Here is an 18,069-nt window from a genome sequence, read left to right as displayed (position 1 = left end):
CTTGGATTTCTAACTTTGCCGCCATTTACCAAACACAAATCCAGAAGGAAAAAATGAACTAAACTTTTCTAAAAATGTTGGAACAGTGAACTGGAAGAACAATTCCGCCAACTTTCCTGCTATTTTTGGGGGCTCATCACTGGATTGCGTTGTCAGCCCTCGTCACAGTCAGAGAACCGCCGGAGGACGCGGAACTGTAACCGTGACACGTGACTTCTGATGCGGCGCCGTGAGTCAGGCGGGAAAACAAGAGGCAGTTTGCAGAAACAGACGAGCACGTTCCGGGAGCCTGTTCTCGCTCTGATGCTCAGATATTCGCCCGGGTTCTGAGCCGCCGCGTCAGACTGTTGTGACGCCTCGCCTAACAGCTTGTATTTCGCCGGCGGCCACCCAGAACAGAAAAGCCGCGTTTCCTGATGATTTGCATTCATCCTCCTGGATTCTCCGCGATGAAGACGCACATTTATATGAGGATGGGGAAAGGTTTTAATTAGAGTTTAAGAGTCCAAGCACGGTTTTTCTGATTTCACCTCGTTGCCGCTGAGGGCAGGGTCCCCCCCCCCCCGGTTGCCTCTCATTTGCGTTTTCGCCGCGGCGCCGCTCATCTGCGTGAGAGCAGACGCCCCGCCGCTGCCGTCGTCCTGACAGCGTGACGTCCCCGTCACCTGCCAGCCTCTTTGATCCGCTCTCCTCACTGTCTTCCGCTCGCCCACCTCCTGTCGGCTCCCATCGCTCTGATCCGAGGCGCCTCCCCTCCCCGGGAGAGCGCGGCAGACAGCGGCGGGCCGCGTGACGCCCGGCTCGGGAGGAGTTTGTCTTCCTGACGTGTCACCCAGAGCCGCTCCTTTTAGCAAGACGGGCCTTTTTCTTTTCGGACATTTCATACCCGGCGGAGCAAAGGATTTCAGTCCCACGGGGACGCTGTTGGGGGCGAGCGACGGCGCCGAGGCCGCAGGTCAAGTCCTGAACGGAGGACCTGGATGTTTGCTTTTTGTTTCCCTCCAGTAGGCGAAGGTGCAAATGTCCAATCTCAGCATGAATGGGACAGGAAGATCATGAACTCCAGCATTGTATTGTGGAATTAGAAGAAATATTAGTTTTCAGTGGCTCGTCGTCTTGTAAAGAAACGCCCAAAACTCAACAGAAGTTTGACAGTTTGACTTGAAAACATGTGTAAGGGGCCTTAGCTTGGTCCTTTCTCTTCATAAATCGGGTATATACGATGAATGGATTGATGTGCATGCTTATGTTCCGTCTCTCTTCAAAAGGACGTCAGTGTGACACCCTGTTATTTTAACGCTCAGTGATTTGAATGACCGAACAAAGAAGAATTCAAAGCCAACCAATGAAAGAGCAACAACAAGCGGCCAGTGTGATTGGTTCACAGCAGGCGTCTCTCTTCAGCCGGTGTCTTTAATCCGAGCAGACGTGATCAGGTATCGCCTGCTCTAAAATCTGCTTTCTGGGTGCGTTCCATGAATTTCATCACCAGGTTTTTTTAATAGAGAGGCTACAATCAGGAATCCATTTTTCACTTTCATGGAGAGCTTTGTCGCTAACTTTGACATTTTAGTCAACAAAATGACCTTCAGAAATGTCAACTGCATCTCTGGATGCCTGAAACTAGTAGTTGCCCCAGTAAAAAGAAAAAAAAAGTAATTCTAAAAATAGGCTTCAGTCGAGCTCCATGAAATCAAAAATTGAACACAAAATGCAAAAGTGGACAAGTTCTTGTTCAGAATGTGACGGTAGTGTCTTCCAGTAGCTTCTGTAACCTCATTTAGCCACTTCCTGTTGAAGTATTCTACATGGGGAATGCAAAGACACCGGCATAGCGTGGCGACAGGTTCCTTCTCGTCCTTTAGAAAAGTCATTTTGGTGCAGCCCTAATAAGAAGTGAGGAAAGTTTCTAGTAAATTAGCTCTGAGATGGAGCCGGATCGGTGACACTGTGGCGACGCTCGTCCCGCGCCGCATTTATGCAATCAGAACGCTGGCCTCAGGTCCGGAGAGACTCAGGTTCAATCTCTGCTGTGATTGGAAGATTCTATCAGTCATGTCCTTGAGAGTCTCAGACTCCCGACTGACTGAGGGTTATGGAGGTGGTGTGGGGGGGAACGACAGTCCGAGCGTCTGTCGAGTCTTTCACTGGCAGTGCTGTTCCGCTTTCCGCTTTCGCCTTGTCAGTAATCCCAAAGTTTGTAAAAAAAGGATGCTTCATCTCATTTCCGTTGACAGTGTTCGTTCTGCTTTTTAGGACTAATCACTCCAGTATTGTCTCGTATGTCTGTGCTTTCGCACGAAGTGGTTTAGATGATTAAAAAACTCTCATCTGATTGCCGGAATTTCACTACATCGTCTTCTGAAGACAAGAAAACCTTCGGAGTCACACTCGTGTAACTACATCTGCATTTCTCAGAAATGGGAGTTGGTGCATGACTTCCCGAATAAGTCATCTTGGCAGTAATGACGGCGTTTTTACTACCTACACTCCATTACGCCTGTTTCTCGTGCACGTCCCCACCAGCTGCCGTGCGTTTTGTCAGTCAACTTAATTAAATGGTCATAAAAATGAAAGTAGTGATGTACTTACCTTAAAAAAGACTTTTTTTTTCCTCTTCTGTGAAGTTTTCCTCAAACATTGCAGAAGTGTAATCTCTCCTATAGGTTAGGCATTTAATATCTCTCACTCAACTAGTACTGTCTGAACCTGCTTTACAGCTTTAAATCTATCACCTAAAATCTTGTCTTTTCTATGTGACTTATTATTTTAGGTCTGTTGTGCCTAAGAGGCGCTATTCCTAGCCTGTCTGTTCTTGTAGTATGACGTTGTACCATAGCTGATAGTTTCTAGTTTCTCTTCAATCCTTTTTCCAAATATAAAGTAAAGACAGCGAGTGCGAACGTCGGTAGACGAGGGTGAAAAAATCAATTCCTTGCAGCCAAGTGTTGCAGTTCTACTTTGTACCACAAGAGGAAGCGGTGAGCCACTCCAGTGTCGCAGTTCAACTGTAAAGGAGTGTAAATATAGTGGTGGAAGCCACCTGACCACGTTCATTGTTCTGATTAAAGGTTACTTTAGGTTTACCACAAAGGCTGCAGCTCAGTTGGTCGAGTGTTGCTCTCTCAATCGGAAGGTTCCGGGTTTGATTCCCCATCTCCTGAGCAAGACATTCAACCTGAAATTGCTCCCAATACATGGATTGGGTGTCTTGCATGAAGCAGTGAGACTCAAATGTCCGGGTGAAGGAAGAAGCCTGTACAGGAAGTGCTTAAAGAGCTGGTCTGAGAGCGGCCTGGACGCTTCAGGGTCTCACCACTGGCATGTTAACAGACACGGGTTCGCCTTCAACCCCGCCACCCGTGGATGTTCAGTGGAGGGAGTGTGGGTGTGAGGTCGACGGTGCGTCGCTCCGGCGGGGGGGCCAGGCCTCGGCGGCAGCTCAGCTCAGCAGCTGTTAAACACCGGCAGGATGAGATGAAACGGTCGGATTCCACAGGGGCCGCCCTCCACCCTCCCGCCGCCACCTTCCCCGCTCCATTCATCGTTTCCTCTTCCAGCAGCCATCCCTTCCTCGCCCCCCTCCTCCTCCACATCGTCTTCCTCCTCCTCGCACTCCCTCTGCCGCTGGCTAATCCCTGTGATTAGGCTAATCAAGCGGAATGTCGATTCGGGGGCAGGCTGGCTTGAGGACGGGCGGGTACGGAGGACGGGACGGAGCAGTCCGCCTCGGCGCCGCTGTAATGATGAGTAATGGCGTCTGCTCGCAGAGACAGGCCGCTCAGTCTGGTGGGCTTCTGGTGGCCGGGCTGATTTTAGCAGGATTAGACGTCCGCGGCGCCCCGACGCTGTTAGGAAGCCTGATACGGGTCGGCTTCTTCCCAGCCGCCTCTGACATGATGGATACGGCGCAATTTGGCGGAATTTAATTCTTCTTTGGGGATTGATTGATGCTGTCGCGACACAGATCAATCTGACCTCACCGCATTCTGCCCTTTGGGGAAGATCGAGAGTCTTTCAAATCGGCGAGGTCTCCGAGGACAGTTCCTTCCCCTGTCTCGCCTCCGTCCCCTCCAAGCTGATGTCTCCTCCGTGACATTGCTTCATCCGTTTACGCAACGGCTCTGGATCTATGTTTAGCGTAGCCGTTGCCCCGACCGCCCCGGAGCGGTTTTCGACTTTGCGCCGCCCGGCCTTGCCTTCCTCGAAGCGTGGCCCTCATCTGGGCTGGTCTGAAGTCCTGCTGGGTCCACTCGGAGATCCAGGCCTGGCTACAGGACAGAAACACCCCCTACGTGTGCTTAAAACTATAAACGTCTCGCGACAGGGACATGGAGACTCGCAGTGATGGCGTTCACGCACGACTTCAGCAATTAGACTGTGTCCTTTCGTACGGAGCTCTTCGCTGGTCTCCCTTTTTGGCCATGAAAGTGTAGATCACTGTCAGGTCCACTCCTTCCAGGCAGGCGGACTCTCTTCCCGCTCGTCTCACCCCTCTGTAACCTCGCACAGCGAGTCTGTAAAGTCAGCCGCAACTGTTGCTGTCTTCTAACCCCACATCAGTATTTCTCTTTCAAGCTCCAGCAGAAGAGGGTTTCAGGTAAAAATACTCTTGTCTTGTCAGCATGAATCAGGAAATTGAGCTTCAAGAGAGAATAGCAACTCACCCCCTCCAACTAGAAATGAATTAATCATGGTTTTTCTATCCGTCTCTCCGATTTTTCCTTTCCTCTAATCAGCGTCCAGTCGCATTTCTGGAGCTACACCCTCCTGGGGGAGACCGAGGGGTTTTCAGGCTGGTCTCCCAGCATGCTCTGGGTCTCCCCTTGAGTCTTCTCCCAGCTGGAGGAGCCCAGAATATCTCAGAAGATGCTTTCAAGTGGCAGTCTATTAGACCATAACACTTGTTTGCTGGTGTTTATAGCATTCCTGGAAGTCTTCTTAGAACAGGATTGACATTTCCCGCAAGAAATCCTCCTTGGACGGGATTTCAGTGAACCTTTTTCCAAATAAAGCTCATGACCATTAGAGGAGGCCGGAGCGAAAATCGATTCAAATCCTTCGTGCCAGAAGAACAGAAAACTTCCTTGACTCATCGATCTTACGCTCCATCTTACGTCAATCCAAGAAAAACACGGCCTCGATTCCATCAACCGCTAATAACTGGAGCTCTGAAGGTTCTCAGGATAAATCAGCTTTTGTTGTCTTGAAAGTTGGGTTGTTGTGATCTTTTTTTTTTTCTTCTCCAGACTACAGATGTATTTATTCAGTTCTGTATACTTTGACCTTGAGTCATATTACAAACAAGTTGAAGTGATTATACTCTTCCTTCAGTACGGTATTAGAATCGAGGTGCAATTCAGTCAATTCTTTTGAATAAGAGATAAAAAGACAATTAATGATAAAAACACACACTTTGTTCCACTTTGCAGTTCCAGGTTGAACATAAAAAAAAATAAATAAATCACACAAAGCAACAAATGCATCTCATTTTGAAGAAAGAGAATAGATTTTGAGAGTTTGAACAAAGCCTGGAGGAAGATAGTTTGAGGCTTTTTGCACATCCTGGATTGCACTCAGTGATCTGAATGGCTGAACGCCCATTTATGAAATGTTGATAAACTGGATTAAATCATTCTTCTTTCCTTTGTAGAAGCGGTTTAATGGAGAGATTAACAGATACCGCTTCTTTAAACGAAGAGTAGTGACTTGTATGAGCGCTCCGACACCACGTGCAGGTGTGTAGTTTGATTCCTGTCATCAGCCTGACTGACTGTGTGTGGTTCCCCCTCCCTCCAGAGCCCATGCGTGCCTTGCGAGGCCTGACGGCCACGGAGATCCAGCCCCGGCAGCTGGCCCTGCAGTGGGAGCCGCTGGGCTACAACCTGACCCGCTGCCACACCTACACCCTGTCGCTGTGCTACCGCTACTCCATGCCGACGGGCGGCAGCGGCGGCAACAACGCCACCGTCAGGGAGTGCCTGTCCGTGGAGCGCAACACCTCCCACTTCACCCTGAGGGACCTGCCGCCGTTCCGCGCCGTCCACGTCCGGCTGGCGCTGGCCAACCCCGAGGGCAAGAAGGAGAGCCGGGAGGTGACCTTCCAGACGGAGGAGGACAGTGAGTGCTCTTTCTGTTCCCCCCCCCCCCCCCCCCACCGGCGCTGAGCGGAGTTTGGGTTCGCCCAGACGGAAGACATTAGTTAACAGCGGTATCATTACGGAGGAGGACAGTAATGTTTTTTTTATGTGTGCAATGAAGCCCTTTATTGTCATACTTACTCAGCTCTGGCTCCCAAACTTCTTGAATTTGCGGGCGCCCCTTCATGCTCAGATAATTATTGTGCACTGCTTACACAAATCCGTGCCTTTAGTCATCCAGGGCGAGCTGGGAAAAAAAAAAAAAAAAACACAAATATTGACTCACAAAATAAGCTGGATCAGCTCAACTAAATGGAAGATCAGCCTTTTAAATGGAGACCAGTGGAACATTAATCAGTTGGGCCCATGGCCGCCGGCGAAACCGCCAAATGATTCTGCTTATCTTTGTATTAATATTTCCTGTGCACATCAGCAGATTAAGCACATTGTAATGCAAATTCACACGGAGTGGAAGTATAGAAGGTCAGACTGTGATTGTTATGTGGCGTGAGCAGGACCTATAGCTGTAACTGAACGCCACTCAGGGACGAGCTTAACCCGGAGCGGAGGCTGGAGAGGAGTGACGGATATGACCTGCCACTGGAAACATTCTCTTTATACAGCTTTCCAGTGTCCGTTATGTAAACTTACTCACGATCGTGTTCTGGGATCGGTCTGAAAATGTGAGGCTCAGTTTTAGAAATTGTTGCTGAAACGAGTGATTCCAGTGTTGTGAAGTCGTGACCAGAGGTTACCAAGGTTTGTAAGTCTGAGTGAGAGTTTGAAAGTCTGTTGTCAATAGTGATGGGTACCGTTCACGTTTGTACCGATGCTGTTGAGTACCGGTACCTGGGAATCGGTGCCGGTACTCAGTGGTGCTAATTTTCAGTACTTTTGTGTGTTTATGTGCTCATAAATGTTAATTTCTTGCTGTCTTGCAGACGAGTCGCTGATGTTTGCTAGCGTGCTATTGGAGGCTAACGTGTTAATGAATGCTAGCGTGCTAGCCACTGACAACCAACGTGCTCACGGTGCTGAATGCAGGCGTTGGAGGCGTAGATCTGAGGCTGTTCACTCCTCAGCCTTGAGAAAAATCTTGTTCTCAACCAGGAGCTTTCTAAGATAAGAGGTTTTCCCACCACAGTGAGCGTAATCTGCATTTTATGAAAAGTGGATCCTTGCTTTGGAGCTCTTTCTTGTCACGCTTGCTTTGTTGACATGCTAGCTACTGACGTCATTACACTCTTGTGCAATGCTGCATTCAGGTGCAGCGTGGAAAATCCCCTCCTCTTCCACTCCCTCACAGTCACAAGGATGAGTTCAGGTACCGAAACATGGCTCCTACGTGGATTGGTATTCGGTGGAACCAGCGGGATTCTGTCAGTTCCTGGAAAAGTACCTGTAAATTCCATAAATACTATATACTATAGAATACTATGCTATACTATAAATAACCATCCCTACTCGTCAGTAACTACCAGCAGGTCGAAACAAAACTAATTCACAGTATGACACAAAATATATAAATCCATTTACCAGTTTTTGCCGATATGTTGAAGCAGGGGTGTCAAACAGTTCAGGGGCCGCAGTGGACAATAGTGCCATAATAACCTTTAAATTCTAACTTTTTTTTTTTTTTGCTGTTTGCTTGTTTGTCCTTTAGGAAAGAGAAGGAGCTGTTAGATGGAATCTAAACTAACGTGTTTGTTGTTGTTTTTTTTGTTTAATTTGGGTGTCTTTGAGTGTAATATTGTAATTTTCTGTTGACAGTCTTTACATTTCGAGTCGTCTCGGTATCTGTTAAAAAACCTTTTTTCACATCGTTTCGTTTGCAGATGTGATGTGAAGAGACAGGCCCTTTAATTATCTACCATTACACCAGGCTGTCTGGCAGACGGGAAACGTTTCATTTACATAAACCGCCCAACGTACAGGATGTTATGGTTTTTATTTATTAATTTGCTTTTGGAACCGTCGGTGTGAGACGTTCATGTCAGGGGAAGAAAAACGAGGTCTGGTGGCGTTTCTTTTTTTTTTTTTTATCCTCTCTCTCTCCACTTGATATTTTGAATGTCAGCACCAATGGAAAGTTTTGCTTTTGAGCCCGTGAGTGTCAGTCTGACAGTCCCCCATCCCCCCCCACCGTCACGAGGAGAGCTGCCATCACTTCCTTCACAACTGCAGTAATTGAGCCGCAGCCGGTGACAGCTCCTCCTGCCGGCTTCCTGTTGGGCGCCACAATCAGTCGCACCACTGCTGCACTTTTTTCACTCGTGCTGCTCGGAGGAAGCAGATTCGTGCTGTCAGGATTCATGGGTACACCGAGACATTTTACTTATTTATTTATTTATTTATTTTTTTATATCTTCCAGGGGCCGCTTTGCCTAGCTCAGCTTTTAGCCTCCTCTTCCCAGGAAACCCGACGGCTCAGAGAAGTTTGATATCTGCCGTAGAATGGCGGGAGTTGCCACATGTGGCTGCGTTAAAGATCCAGAACCGATGGTTCTCAGAGTCAGAGGGGGGAAAAACAGTTTCCTGTCACCTTCCTGGCGTTCGCCACCAACCTCTGAAGCTGAGATGGCTTTAAAGCTGCCAAAGAGCTTCAGGCTGGCGTGATTTATTTGGGGGAAACACATGAATAAATGCAGCGGCGAGAGCTTTTGATGAGGCGGCCTGTTTGTGTCTCAATTGGTGTAATTTGGCGCTGGTCTCCTCATTGTTTACCCTCGACTGTGCCTGGAACGTGCTGTGCTTCCAACACAGCGAGCTCAAGAGGTTTTATGCAAAGAGATGTTTAAACTGGTGCGAATTACCACTGTAATTTGACGCCAGCCTCGCCATTATTGCATCTATTAGTGGTGTGAACATTAGCAGATCAGGACATCTGCGTGGAAGGCCTGGAGATAATCACTACTGTAATTTGACACCAGCGTCATCTTTCTGCAGGAACTTTGTCAGTTCATTTATGGAGTTAGGAGTGTTGTAGTTTGGCACCAGCCTCATCATCTTGCATATATAAGAGGTGTGAGTGTGCGCTGTAATTTGACACCAGCTTAATGTTGTCGTTGTTGCTGCGCTTGGACAGCATGACCATATAAGGGCGTGTGCTTCAGCTCTCGCAATATTAGTGGAAAATCGTGTAATTTAACACCAGCCTCATCATGTAACTGCAATGTGTTGAAATGCACATGTGTAAAACAGTGAAAATGAGCTCTGTAATTTGACACCAGCCTCGTGCTTTGAAGAGGCTCTCAGTGGCCCTCCACAGTATTCTGTGTTTAAACCGTTCTAACATATTTTGTGAGTGTTTGGAGTTTCTGCTGCGCTCCAACAACAATAAGTGGTTGAATTTGCAGGTTTTTCTGTGAAACACACCTGAATGTCTGCCCGGCTCTGGAGTTGTACTTGCAGACGATGCGCCTCCAGTGAGTGACGGCTCTGCTGCTGCAGTGGAATTCCGATTGGACACTGAGTGAAAACACGGCGTGACTCATGATGCAGGGTTATCCATCTTCCTGCCTTCATCTGTCTCTCCTCTTCTGTTTGTTTCTGTTTTCCTGTCTGATCCTTCCGTTTTGTCACCGTTACTTCTAGCTTCTTTTTTTTTTTTTTTTTTTTTTTTAATATCCTGCATTTCCTTCCCGTAAAAAGACACTTTTGCGATTCCCTCTGCTGTCCTCGCCTCACCTGCAGCGGGATACGAGCGGACTCAGGCGCAGTGCGTGCAGTGGATTACTCATGCAGGTTGTAAATTACAATGAAAGTGGGATCAGTGAAGAACTAACTGTTGTTGTTCCGCCTTAATCCCACCGTTTCAGACGAATCCCCGCTTTGCCTGCCGGGGATTCGGCCTGCTCATGTGCAGATGGCGCCGTAGGCACGTTTTCAAAGTGCTCTGAAATCTCCGGGAGTCACAGCCGCTCCGGAGACCAATATGAAAACATCAGCGGCGCGTCTACGGACCTTAATGTTCAGTCAGATCCCTAAATGGCGCGGAGCGCCGCCGAATCACGTCCTGCGGTGAACCGAGTGAGTCGGAACACGCCCTCGCCGCTCCCGCTCCCGCAGCGCGCTGAGAATACGTTACGGTCATTTAAAACTTTCCTGAGTCCGAACGGTGAGGGGCTGGCTCCGCTGAAAGACGGAGCGGCAGCGGTGCCTCCATGTCTGACCTAAAATACAAGTTTTAGTGTTTTCTTCCTTAGAGTCCTTTGATAAATTCACCATCTTTCCTATCGGGAGAGAGATGGACTCAAAGTTAGACACAAATATATTTAAAGAAAATCTCCTCAAATGCATACAATCATAATTTAAACTATTAACAGTTGTTTCTGGTTAACTAACAATGACCAATTGATTAAATATTATTAAGACAAACTTCAGTAACAACATTTTTCTTTGTCTTGATTGAAATCTCTGTTTTCAAAAACCCAAACGGTTACTGTTTTGACAATCTCAACATGAAGCCAATTCCAAGATGGCCGCCCATCTCGGAATATGTGCGTCATCGTGGCAGGACAAGAGGAGGAGTTAAAGGTGCTGTAGGCAGGATTCCGCATCTCCGCCATCTTGCTTAGGGTTACCTAAGCAGGATGGCGATTTGACCCATCTAAGATGGCGATTTGAAACCCAGCACAGCCAATCCTGTCCTGTTTTCTCTGACATCAGCCCTTACGCAGTTAAGCCCCTCACACAAGAACGTGCGACAAACGCCTCTCGACCAATCACGGTTAGAGCCTCAGGGGCTCTTCTGATTGGTCAAAGATACTGGAGCTGTCGAGATTCCTTTTCAGCTCAGAACAGAGACAGATGGAAACGCTGCGCCCTCGCGGTAGTGCAATTATGCTACACTCCTAAGGATTATCTATGGATACTCTGACATTTAATCCAAAGAAAACACAGAAAAATTGCCTACAGCACCTTTAAGTCGAGGTGGAATAAATGTTAAGATGACCAAGGAATTATTAAATTCTGCTTTAAAAATCAGAACAAAACGGCCAGTTTGTTCAGAATTAAGTTAAATTGGAGTGATTGTTTTCATTTGGAATACCGTCTTTAAAGGGTAATTTTTAAAGTGGAACGAGATTTCATTCCGAATTAAAGGGGAGTTAAAGCTCCCATGTGAATGTGGCCAGTGTTGTGTTGTGTAACAGTTGTGTCAATTTAATGTTAATTAGGAATTCCGTCATTCAACTAAACAACACTCTTTGGCATGACGCAAAGCATGCGTTGTGTGAGTGAGTCATTCACGGACCCTGTTTTGAGTGAAAAATACTTCGTTTTTGCGTTTTCGTTCCAGAAACGTTTCAAGTTGACGTGACAACATTTTAACATTTTGCACAGAAGCAGTAGAAATGCTGAAAACTCAGGTTAAATTGCAGTATTTCTATGTAGCTTTTAGAAAACATGTATTTGTTTGCCACCATTTCCATGGAGACGGGGTCGGAGTGATTATTAAAAGTTCCACTTTGGAAACGTTGCTTTTTTTTTTTTCCCATTGGCTCTCCGTTGCTGTGTTGACAGACACCAGATACAATGAGAGTTTCCTTTTCATACATAAACAGAACTTTCACCAAGAGTCCTGATTCGAGATCCGACGCACAAAATGAGCGTCAAACAGCGAACAGTCAGGAAGTCATTCCAGTGTGTGTTTTTTCAGGAAGTCCAACAAAAGTCAGGTAAATGCTTCTTTTTCCCCAGATGGCGACCATCAGGCAACAGGAAACAAAGTAATGTTCACACCTGTGACAGAGGGAAAGAGTCATTCTGGAGCCATGCTTCTACAGTGCGAGCTGCCAGATACCTGTTTGTTTCATAACGGGGATTAGATAATCAATGTAGAAATAATCCGGCATGTCTGGTCTGATCGGCGATTAAGCCCTTTGTGTTATTAGAAACTGAATTCAAAGCAAAACTCCAATGTCTCAGAATATTTAAGGCCGGGATTGTACCTGAAGCCATTCGTTTCCGGGCTGGAGGATGTTGGTGGCCGGAGGTGGTTTGAGGTCGTTGGCTGAGATTAATGCCTCCTCCCGGCTGTTATCCTCAGATTTATTTTCAGGGCTCTTCTGTTTTGGTCAGATGTACTCGGAAGCAGGAATGTTTTAAGCCGTGTTGGTTTGTTTTGAAGCGATTTCAGGAAACTCATCATCTGTTCTCAGCATCAGGTTCTGAACATCATGACAGGAAACACACCGAAAGCTCTTATAGATCATTAGTTTTTCTCCACTTTTGCACACAGCCATTTAAGATAGAGCTGCTTCCTTTCTGTTCCTCCAACTGTAAGTTGTCCTCATTCAAGGCCGAAGCTGCAGTTTCATTCAGTCGGTCATGAATGTTCACTCCAGGCTCAGGATTCCATCAGAATCAGGTTCACCAACATGAGAACCCAGCAGAGGAGGCTCTTCACCGTTTGACACCTTATGTTTCAGCTCTGAACTTAAACCAGACCCTACAGGAGTTCTGCTTGTTGCAGCTGCAGCTAAAAACGCAAACTGACCAAATAACCGCGATAACGACGCGGCTCGCAGGCTCCGTTTGCAGCTTTCAGCGGATTCAGAGTTTTCACCCCGGCGCTTGAGGTCGATCCGACGCTGGCGGGAGAAAACATCGTGTCCAACCGGAGACGTTACATTTAATCACATGATAACTATACTTAGTTACTGAACTGAACTGATGCTAAATAGTCAATTTTATTCAAGCCATTGTTTTGAAACCACCTGGATGTAACTGGTTATTGAGTGAAGTTGGTTTAAAGCTCAGTTAATGGAAATATCACCAATCACAGTACGTTGGTTTAACTTCAATTAATCATTTTGAACAGTTATCTCTGACCCTGAAGACAGTTATTGTGATACTAACTGGTACATAATTACCACAGGTATGAAGAATGTCTTACTTTGATGCCAGCTGTCATCAATAATAAGTGTGACTCAAGGCAGACTGTGGCACCAGCCGTCCAAAACCGGGCTCATTCCAACTGATATGAAACATCTAAATGGGGAACTGTTTGCCAGCTGTTTGCTCATTTTTCCGACATAAATCTTTGAGGACGTTTGTCTTTGCGCTGCAGCGAGGATAGATGGAGGTATTAGCGTTCATACTGCCAATGGCCGCCTGGGACAACTGGAGGGGCTATCGGTGAAAACGTTTCAGCATATGGCGCGCTGAGCTTTTGTCCACAAGAGCGAGACTCTTTTACTGCTTTATTTAAATAACTGAAGGGAATTTAAACATTTTCAAACAGCAAAACTTTGAGAAGAAGCTGAGACGTGGACAGAGCTGGTTGGATGGATGCGTTGTAGAGTTCGGGATGAGTCGGAGGGCGTCGGCGCCCCCCGGCGTTCACCCTGAGAGCTGCCCTGCTTTCAGGAGAAGCGTCTCGTTACGCCGGAGGGGCTCGGCCGGTCCGCACGTCGGACTACTTTCCAGTCTCTCCGTCTCCGAGGCGCTAAAGAAGAAGAATCGGCTGTCAGCCGCCGAGCCGCGGTGCTCCGTCACCGGGCGGCTGAAGCCAGAACCCCGGCTCATCCCGACGGGCCGGGAGCCGGTCGCTCCACGCCGTCCCTCCTCCTCCCGGTCCTGCCCCTCGGCGTTTCTGCCGGAGAGTCCATTAGAGGAGAGCGACGGTCTCACGCTGCCCTGTGTTTTCTCTCCCTCGCCGTAGTTCCCGGCGGCATCGCCCCCGAGTCCCTGACCTTCACCCCGCTGGACGACATGATCTTCCTGAAGTGGGAGGAGCCTGTGGAGCCCAACGGCCTCATCACGCAGTACGAGGTAAGGGCGCCGGCGCCGGAACCCGCCTCCTCCGGTGAGTTCGCTCCGCTCCCCGCCTGATTTCCCCGAGGCTCGCTCTGCCGGACCCGGCTGGCGCCCGTGAGGCCGAGTCGCCGGAGTGGGCCGGACCCACTTTCCACAGTTCATGGGATTTACTGTACGCGTTCATATGCTAATGAGGCGGCGGCGCAGACTCCAGGCTGTAATTACATGGGGGACGACCGTTCTAATTACTTATTTGCCTGAGAGATGCCTCCACAAGGGGGCAACTTTAAATGTTTCTAATTAATTATTGATGGCCCCGTATCAGGAGCAGACCTTTGTAGCTCCGCTTCACAGCCCGGTTTTCTTTTTTTCTTTTTTTCTTTTTTTTTTTTCCTGAGAGGAGATGTGAAGACTGGCTGAACACATGGAGACGGGGACAAACGGTTCCCGGGTGTGGAAAGCGAGGTGACGAGGCAGAGGAGTTAGGAATCCCGTGTTTGGAGGCCAGAAGAAAATCAGGAGAGCTCACAGCCGCTGAATTACTGGAACTGTGTGAAAGTCAGAACATTTCATTGGATTCTGGTCCGTGTTCTTCTGGAATCACACTACAGACCTTCTATCCACCTTACCTTTTAATACCGTCGATTCTAAACGGATGTTTTAATTCTTCATACCAATTAGCCCTTTGTACTTTCTTATCTCGCCATTTTTAAGTTCTGTTCGCCAAACATGAGGATTAGTTTGTATTTTTCAGGCCTGGCCTTGACGGCGGCGTGAAGGTCTTTGCTTCAGACAAAACAAGGTGTTGCAAAGTTTTTAAAATAGCTCTTATGAAGAGAAGACACAAACACAATTAATAATAATTAGGAAAAGTGGATTTGAACAAAACAGACAAGCATCACTTTCACAATAACATTTTTTTTCTGAAATGAAAATGCAAACATGATGCATTTTCGCCTCAGATCTGGAATTAAAACACTAAATAAGACTTAATCTTTTAAATCTTCGGGCTGTTTTCACATCTCATTTTAAACAGTTTCCCTCAATCTTTGACTGATTCCTTCTATTCTGCCTTTTCAGTCACGTGGATATTTGCGCCGTCTTGATCTGAGACAAATCAAGTGGTTTTTCTTATTATCTGGAGCAAAAACATTCAATATTCTTCGCTCTCTGATGAAGTATTGACAAACGTCTCAACGTCTTGAGCTCATTTCATGACAGAAGATTCAAAAAAGGCCTTAACATTTCATATTTAGAGCTGCTACTTCTCAACAATGAAAAGGAAATGACAGATTTCTGATGAAAAAGAGACCGGTTTGATGCATTGTCGACCCTCGCTGTGCTTACTTTGCACCTTATTGACCCAACATGGTCAAAAATCTGACCTTTCCTTCTGCATGACGTCCTCCAGAAGTGTATCTGACGTTCCTGACGACGCCTGAAGGAGTCCGTCTGTCCTTAAAAGACTCGTCAGGACAAGACAGGAGGGGAAAGGGAATGGAAAAGGTTCAGTTATATTATTCAAAGGTGTTTTAATATTGAGGACTCGTTAAAAACACTGAACACGGCGAGGGCAATCAGCATGCCGCCCAACCCGATAAAAGAGTCTGGCTCTCGTTTGCACTGTCGGAGCCCAGAGATCAAGAAGGAGATCTCAACCCTCTCTCCGCCGCCGGCCTCGGCGCCGAGTGCCAGGGAAGCTACCCCCGGAGTCAAGAGTTAACATTTAAACAGCCGCAGACAGGCTGTTAGGATGAGGAAGGGCCGATTTTACGAGCGGCGCCGTTGATTCGCTCAGTTTTATGAACGTGGCTTTACAGACTCGCACGTCGAGTCGTCAAACGGCGAGGAAAACACACATCGTCGCGGCCGTCCCGGTGCAAATTTGAGCTTTTCACCTTCGCTGTGCGTGTTTGATTTCCTGGGCTAATCCGGGAAGGCTGCGCCGCGACGCAGACTCTACCCGAGCCTGATTATCGGAGGCAGGATTCACTGAGAGGCGTCTCATGAGGGACTCATCTAAACCCAGTGGTTCCAGAGGCGGCCTGCGACGAGAATCACTCGTCCTGGACGCTGTCCGGACTGCTCCAGAGCAGCCTGGTTCTGATGTGGAGACTCTCCAGATCCCAGTCTGAACAACAGCTAGACTCACTGAAACACTGTGGGATCGAGACAGCTACAGGAAGACCAGAGCAGATCGTCACTTCGTCATCCCAGGAAAAAAAACAGGAACTCTGGCTGGTCGATACTGCTGAGTGGTGCATCATGGGGGATTTGGAAGTGAGTGTAGACACAAAAATCAGTGGTGTCCCTGCATTGGCCTGGACTGCAGCACTGTCCTACATGCAGTGTGTAATGTCTCATTAGAAGTGGCTCTAAGAAAGAAATTAGAGAGAAAACTCATTTTACTGTAGTTTTTTTTTTCTTCATCCCTGTGCAGTACAGGGTGCATTATGGGTCGGTGTTGGTCTTCCTTCATGCGGTCTCCTCTGTGCCTGCAGATCAGCTACCAGAGCATCGAGTCCTCGGACCCGGGCATCAACGTGCCGGGCCCGCGGCGCACCGTGTCCAAGCTGCGGAACGAGACCTACCACATGTTCTCCGGCCTGCACCCCGGGACCACCTACCTGGTGTCGGTCCGCGCCCGCACCGCCAAGGGCTTCGGCCAGACGGCGCTGACCGAGATCACCACCAACATCTCCGGTGAGGGTTCGGAGGGCACGGTCAGGACCGGACCGTCGGACCGCCGCTGCATTAAAACACAGAGAACAATCCGCAGTGACGGAAAGACCGCAGTAATCTCTCATACTGTCTTTCCTCTGAAGAGCTTTGATTGGATTACACATATGCCTGGAAATTATAGAAATTATCTTCTTCTCTCGGCAGAAACAGCTTTTCAGACGCACACTGGGCTCATCCGATGCACTAACAGCACCGTGGATTCTACCCAAACTGCAGAATCTCCAGCCTGAATGGTTTTACTGTAGAGAAAGAGGCTTTTATTCACTTCAGAACCGTGTTTGTTTACCGTTCGGAGGAGAGGGGAGCGGGGAGAGAAGCGGGGAGGTCGGCGGTATGGATCCGCGCTCGGTGTGGAGAATGCGTCTTCTTAGAGCCGGCGGCGCTCCTCTCAGCTGGAGATCTGCAGGTTGCGTTCGCTTAATTGTGTTTACCCCTGATGAAACGGCACATGCTACGGCGACGCTCCTGCCCGTGAAGCTCGGAGGGGGGAGAAACAGAAAGAGGTTCATCCAGAGCCGAGGAGGAGAAAGCAAAGGTGCAGCAGAGTTCAGGTCTTCGCTTTTTCCTGCTGATCAGCGTCGGTCTGAAACGAGTCTCGATCCGAGTGCGAGCTGTAGCGCCTGTTTCCAGAGACCTCGACTGCTTCCAGCGTTTGACCCGACTTCAACCCCACAGACCTCATCGGGTTTTTAGAAGAACTCTCAGTCAGACAGCTCTTCATTGACATTTCAGGACTGATGTTGTAGAGAGTCTCTTGATAAACGCTCGAAGTATCTGGAAGCACTCCTGAAACGGAATACTGGAAACGGGGCGCCTGCCCAGAAGCGGTCCCGAGAAGGGAAGAATCGAGAGTGTTCTGCCAGACGGATGAGAAGCTAATGCTAATTTGAGTCTGGAGGGGAACAGATCATCAGTCCAGGCTGCTGCCTGGTCACTCGGTCGCTCTTCAATGCGTCCAGAAATGACCCCAAATGGCTTAAAACCAGTTCCCAGTCAGGACATTCAATCCAGTTGAGCAGATGAAGTTGCAGCCTGATCCGATGTGCTGGTCTGCAGGAATTGACGGTTTGGTGATCGAATTTTAAAAAATCAAATCCGTACATAAAATGCAGGAGCTGCAAGCAAATGTTAAAACATCCACTGAATCTGCATTGAAAACAGACTTTATGGAAATTGTTCAGGAACTTGGTTACCGGTCTGTGGTGTCAAACTAGCAGGGATTCAGAAACGTTCCAAAAGGTGTGGATCTTTATTTTTATCGAATTATCCTCTTGATTTTTGTTTGTACAAGTGTTTGTCAGGTAAATGGAGAAACAATGAAACGTTCCAGGCATCAGAGCTTGTTTGACAGCGGTTAAAGGACCGTGAGGAGACGCCTTCTGCTCTTTTAATAAATAAAGTGTTGTGAGCAGAGCTCTGTTAATTA

The 18,069-nt window shown here is 48.0% G+C and overlaps 1 protein-coding gene across 1 annotated transcript in view; it reads left to right on the top strand.

The window, feature by feature from the left end:
- LOC115409260 (receptor-type tyrosine-protein phosphatase U-like) overlaps window positions 1-18,069 on the top strand; it is a 227,756-nt gene that overhangs the window by 150,600 nt on the left and 59,087 nt on the right. Inside the window, 3 exon segments of the mRNA XM_030120350.1 lie at window positions 5,800-6,120; window positions 13,807-13,916; window positions 16,403-16,604. Coding sequence (XP_029976210.1) covers window positions 5,800-6,120; window positions 13,807-13,916; window positions 16,403-16,604 — 633 coding nt within the window.

This window comes from Salarias fasciatus, chromosome 22 (genome assembly GCF_902148845.1).
Source record: "Salarias fasciatus chromosome 22, fSalaFa1.1, whole genome shotgun sequence".
Classification (NCBI taxonomy): Eukaryota; Metazoa; Chordata; class Actinopteri; order Blenniiformes; family Blenniidae; genus Salarias; species Salarias fasciatus.
This window is presented reverse-complemented; position numbering and strand designations above follow the sequence as displayed.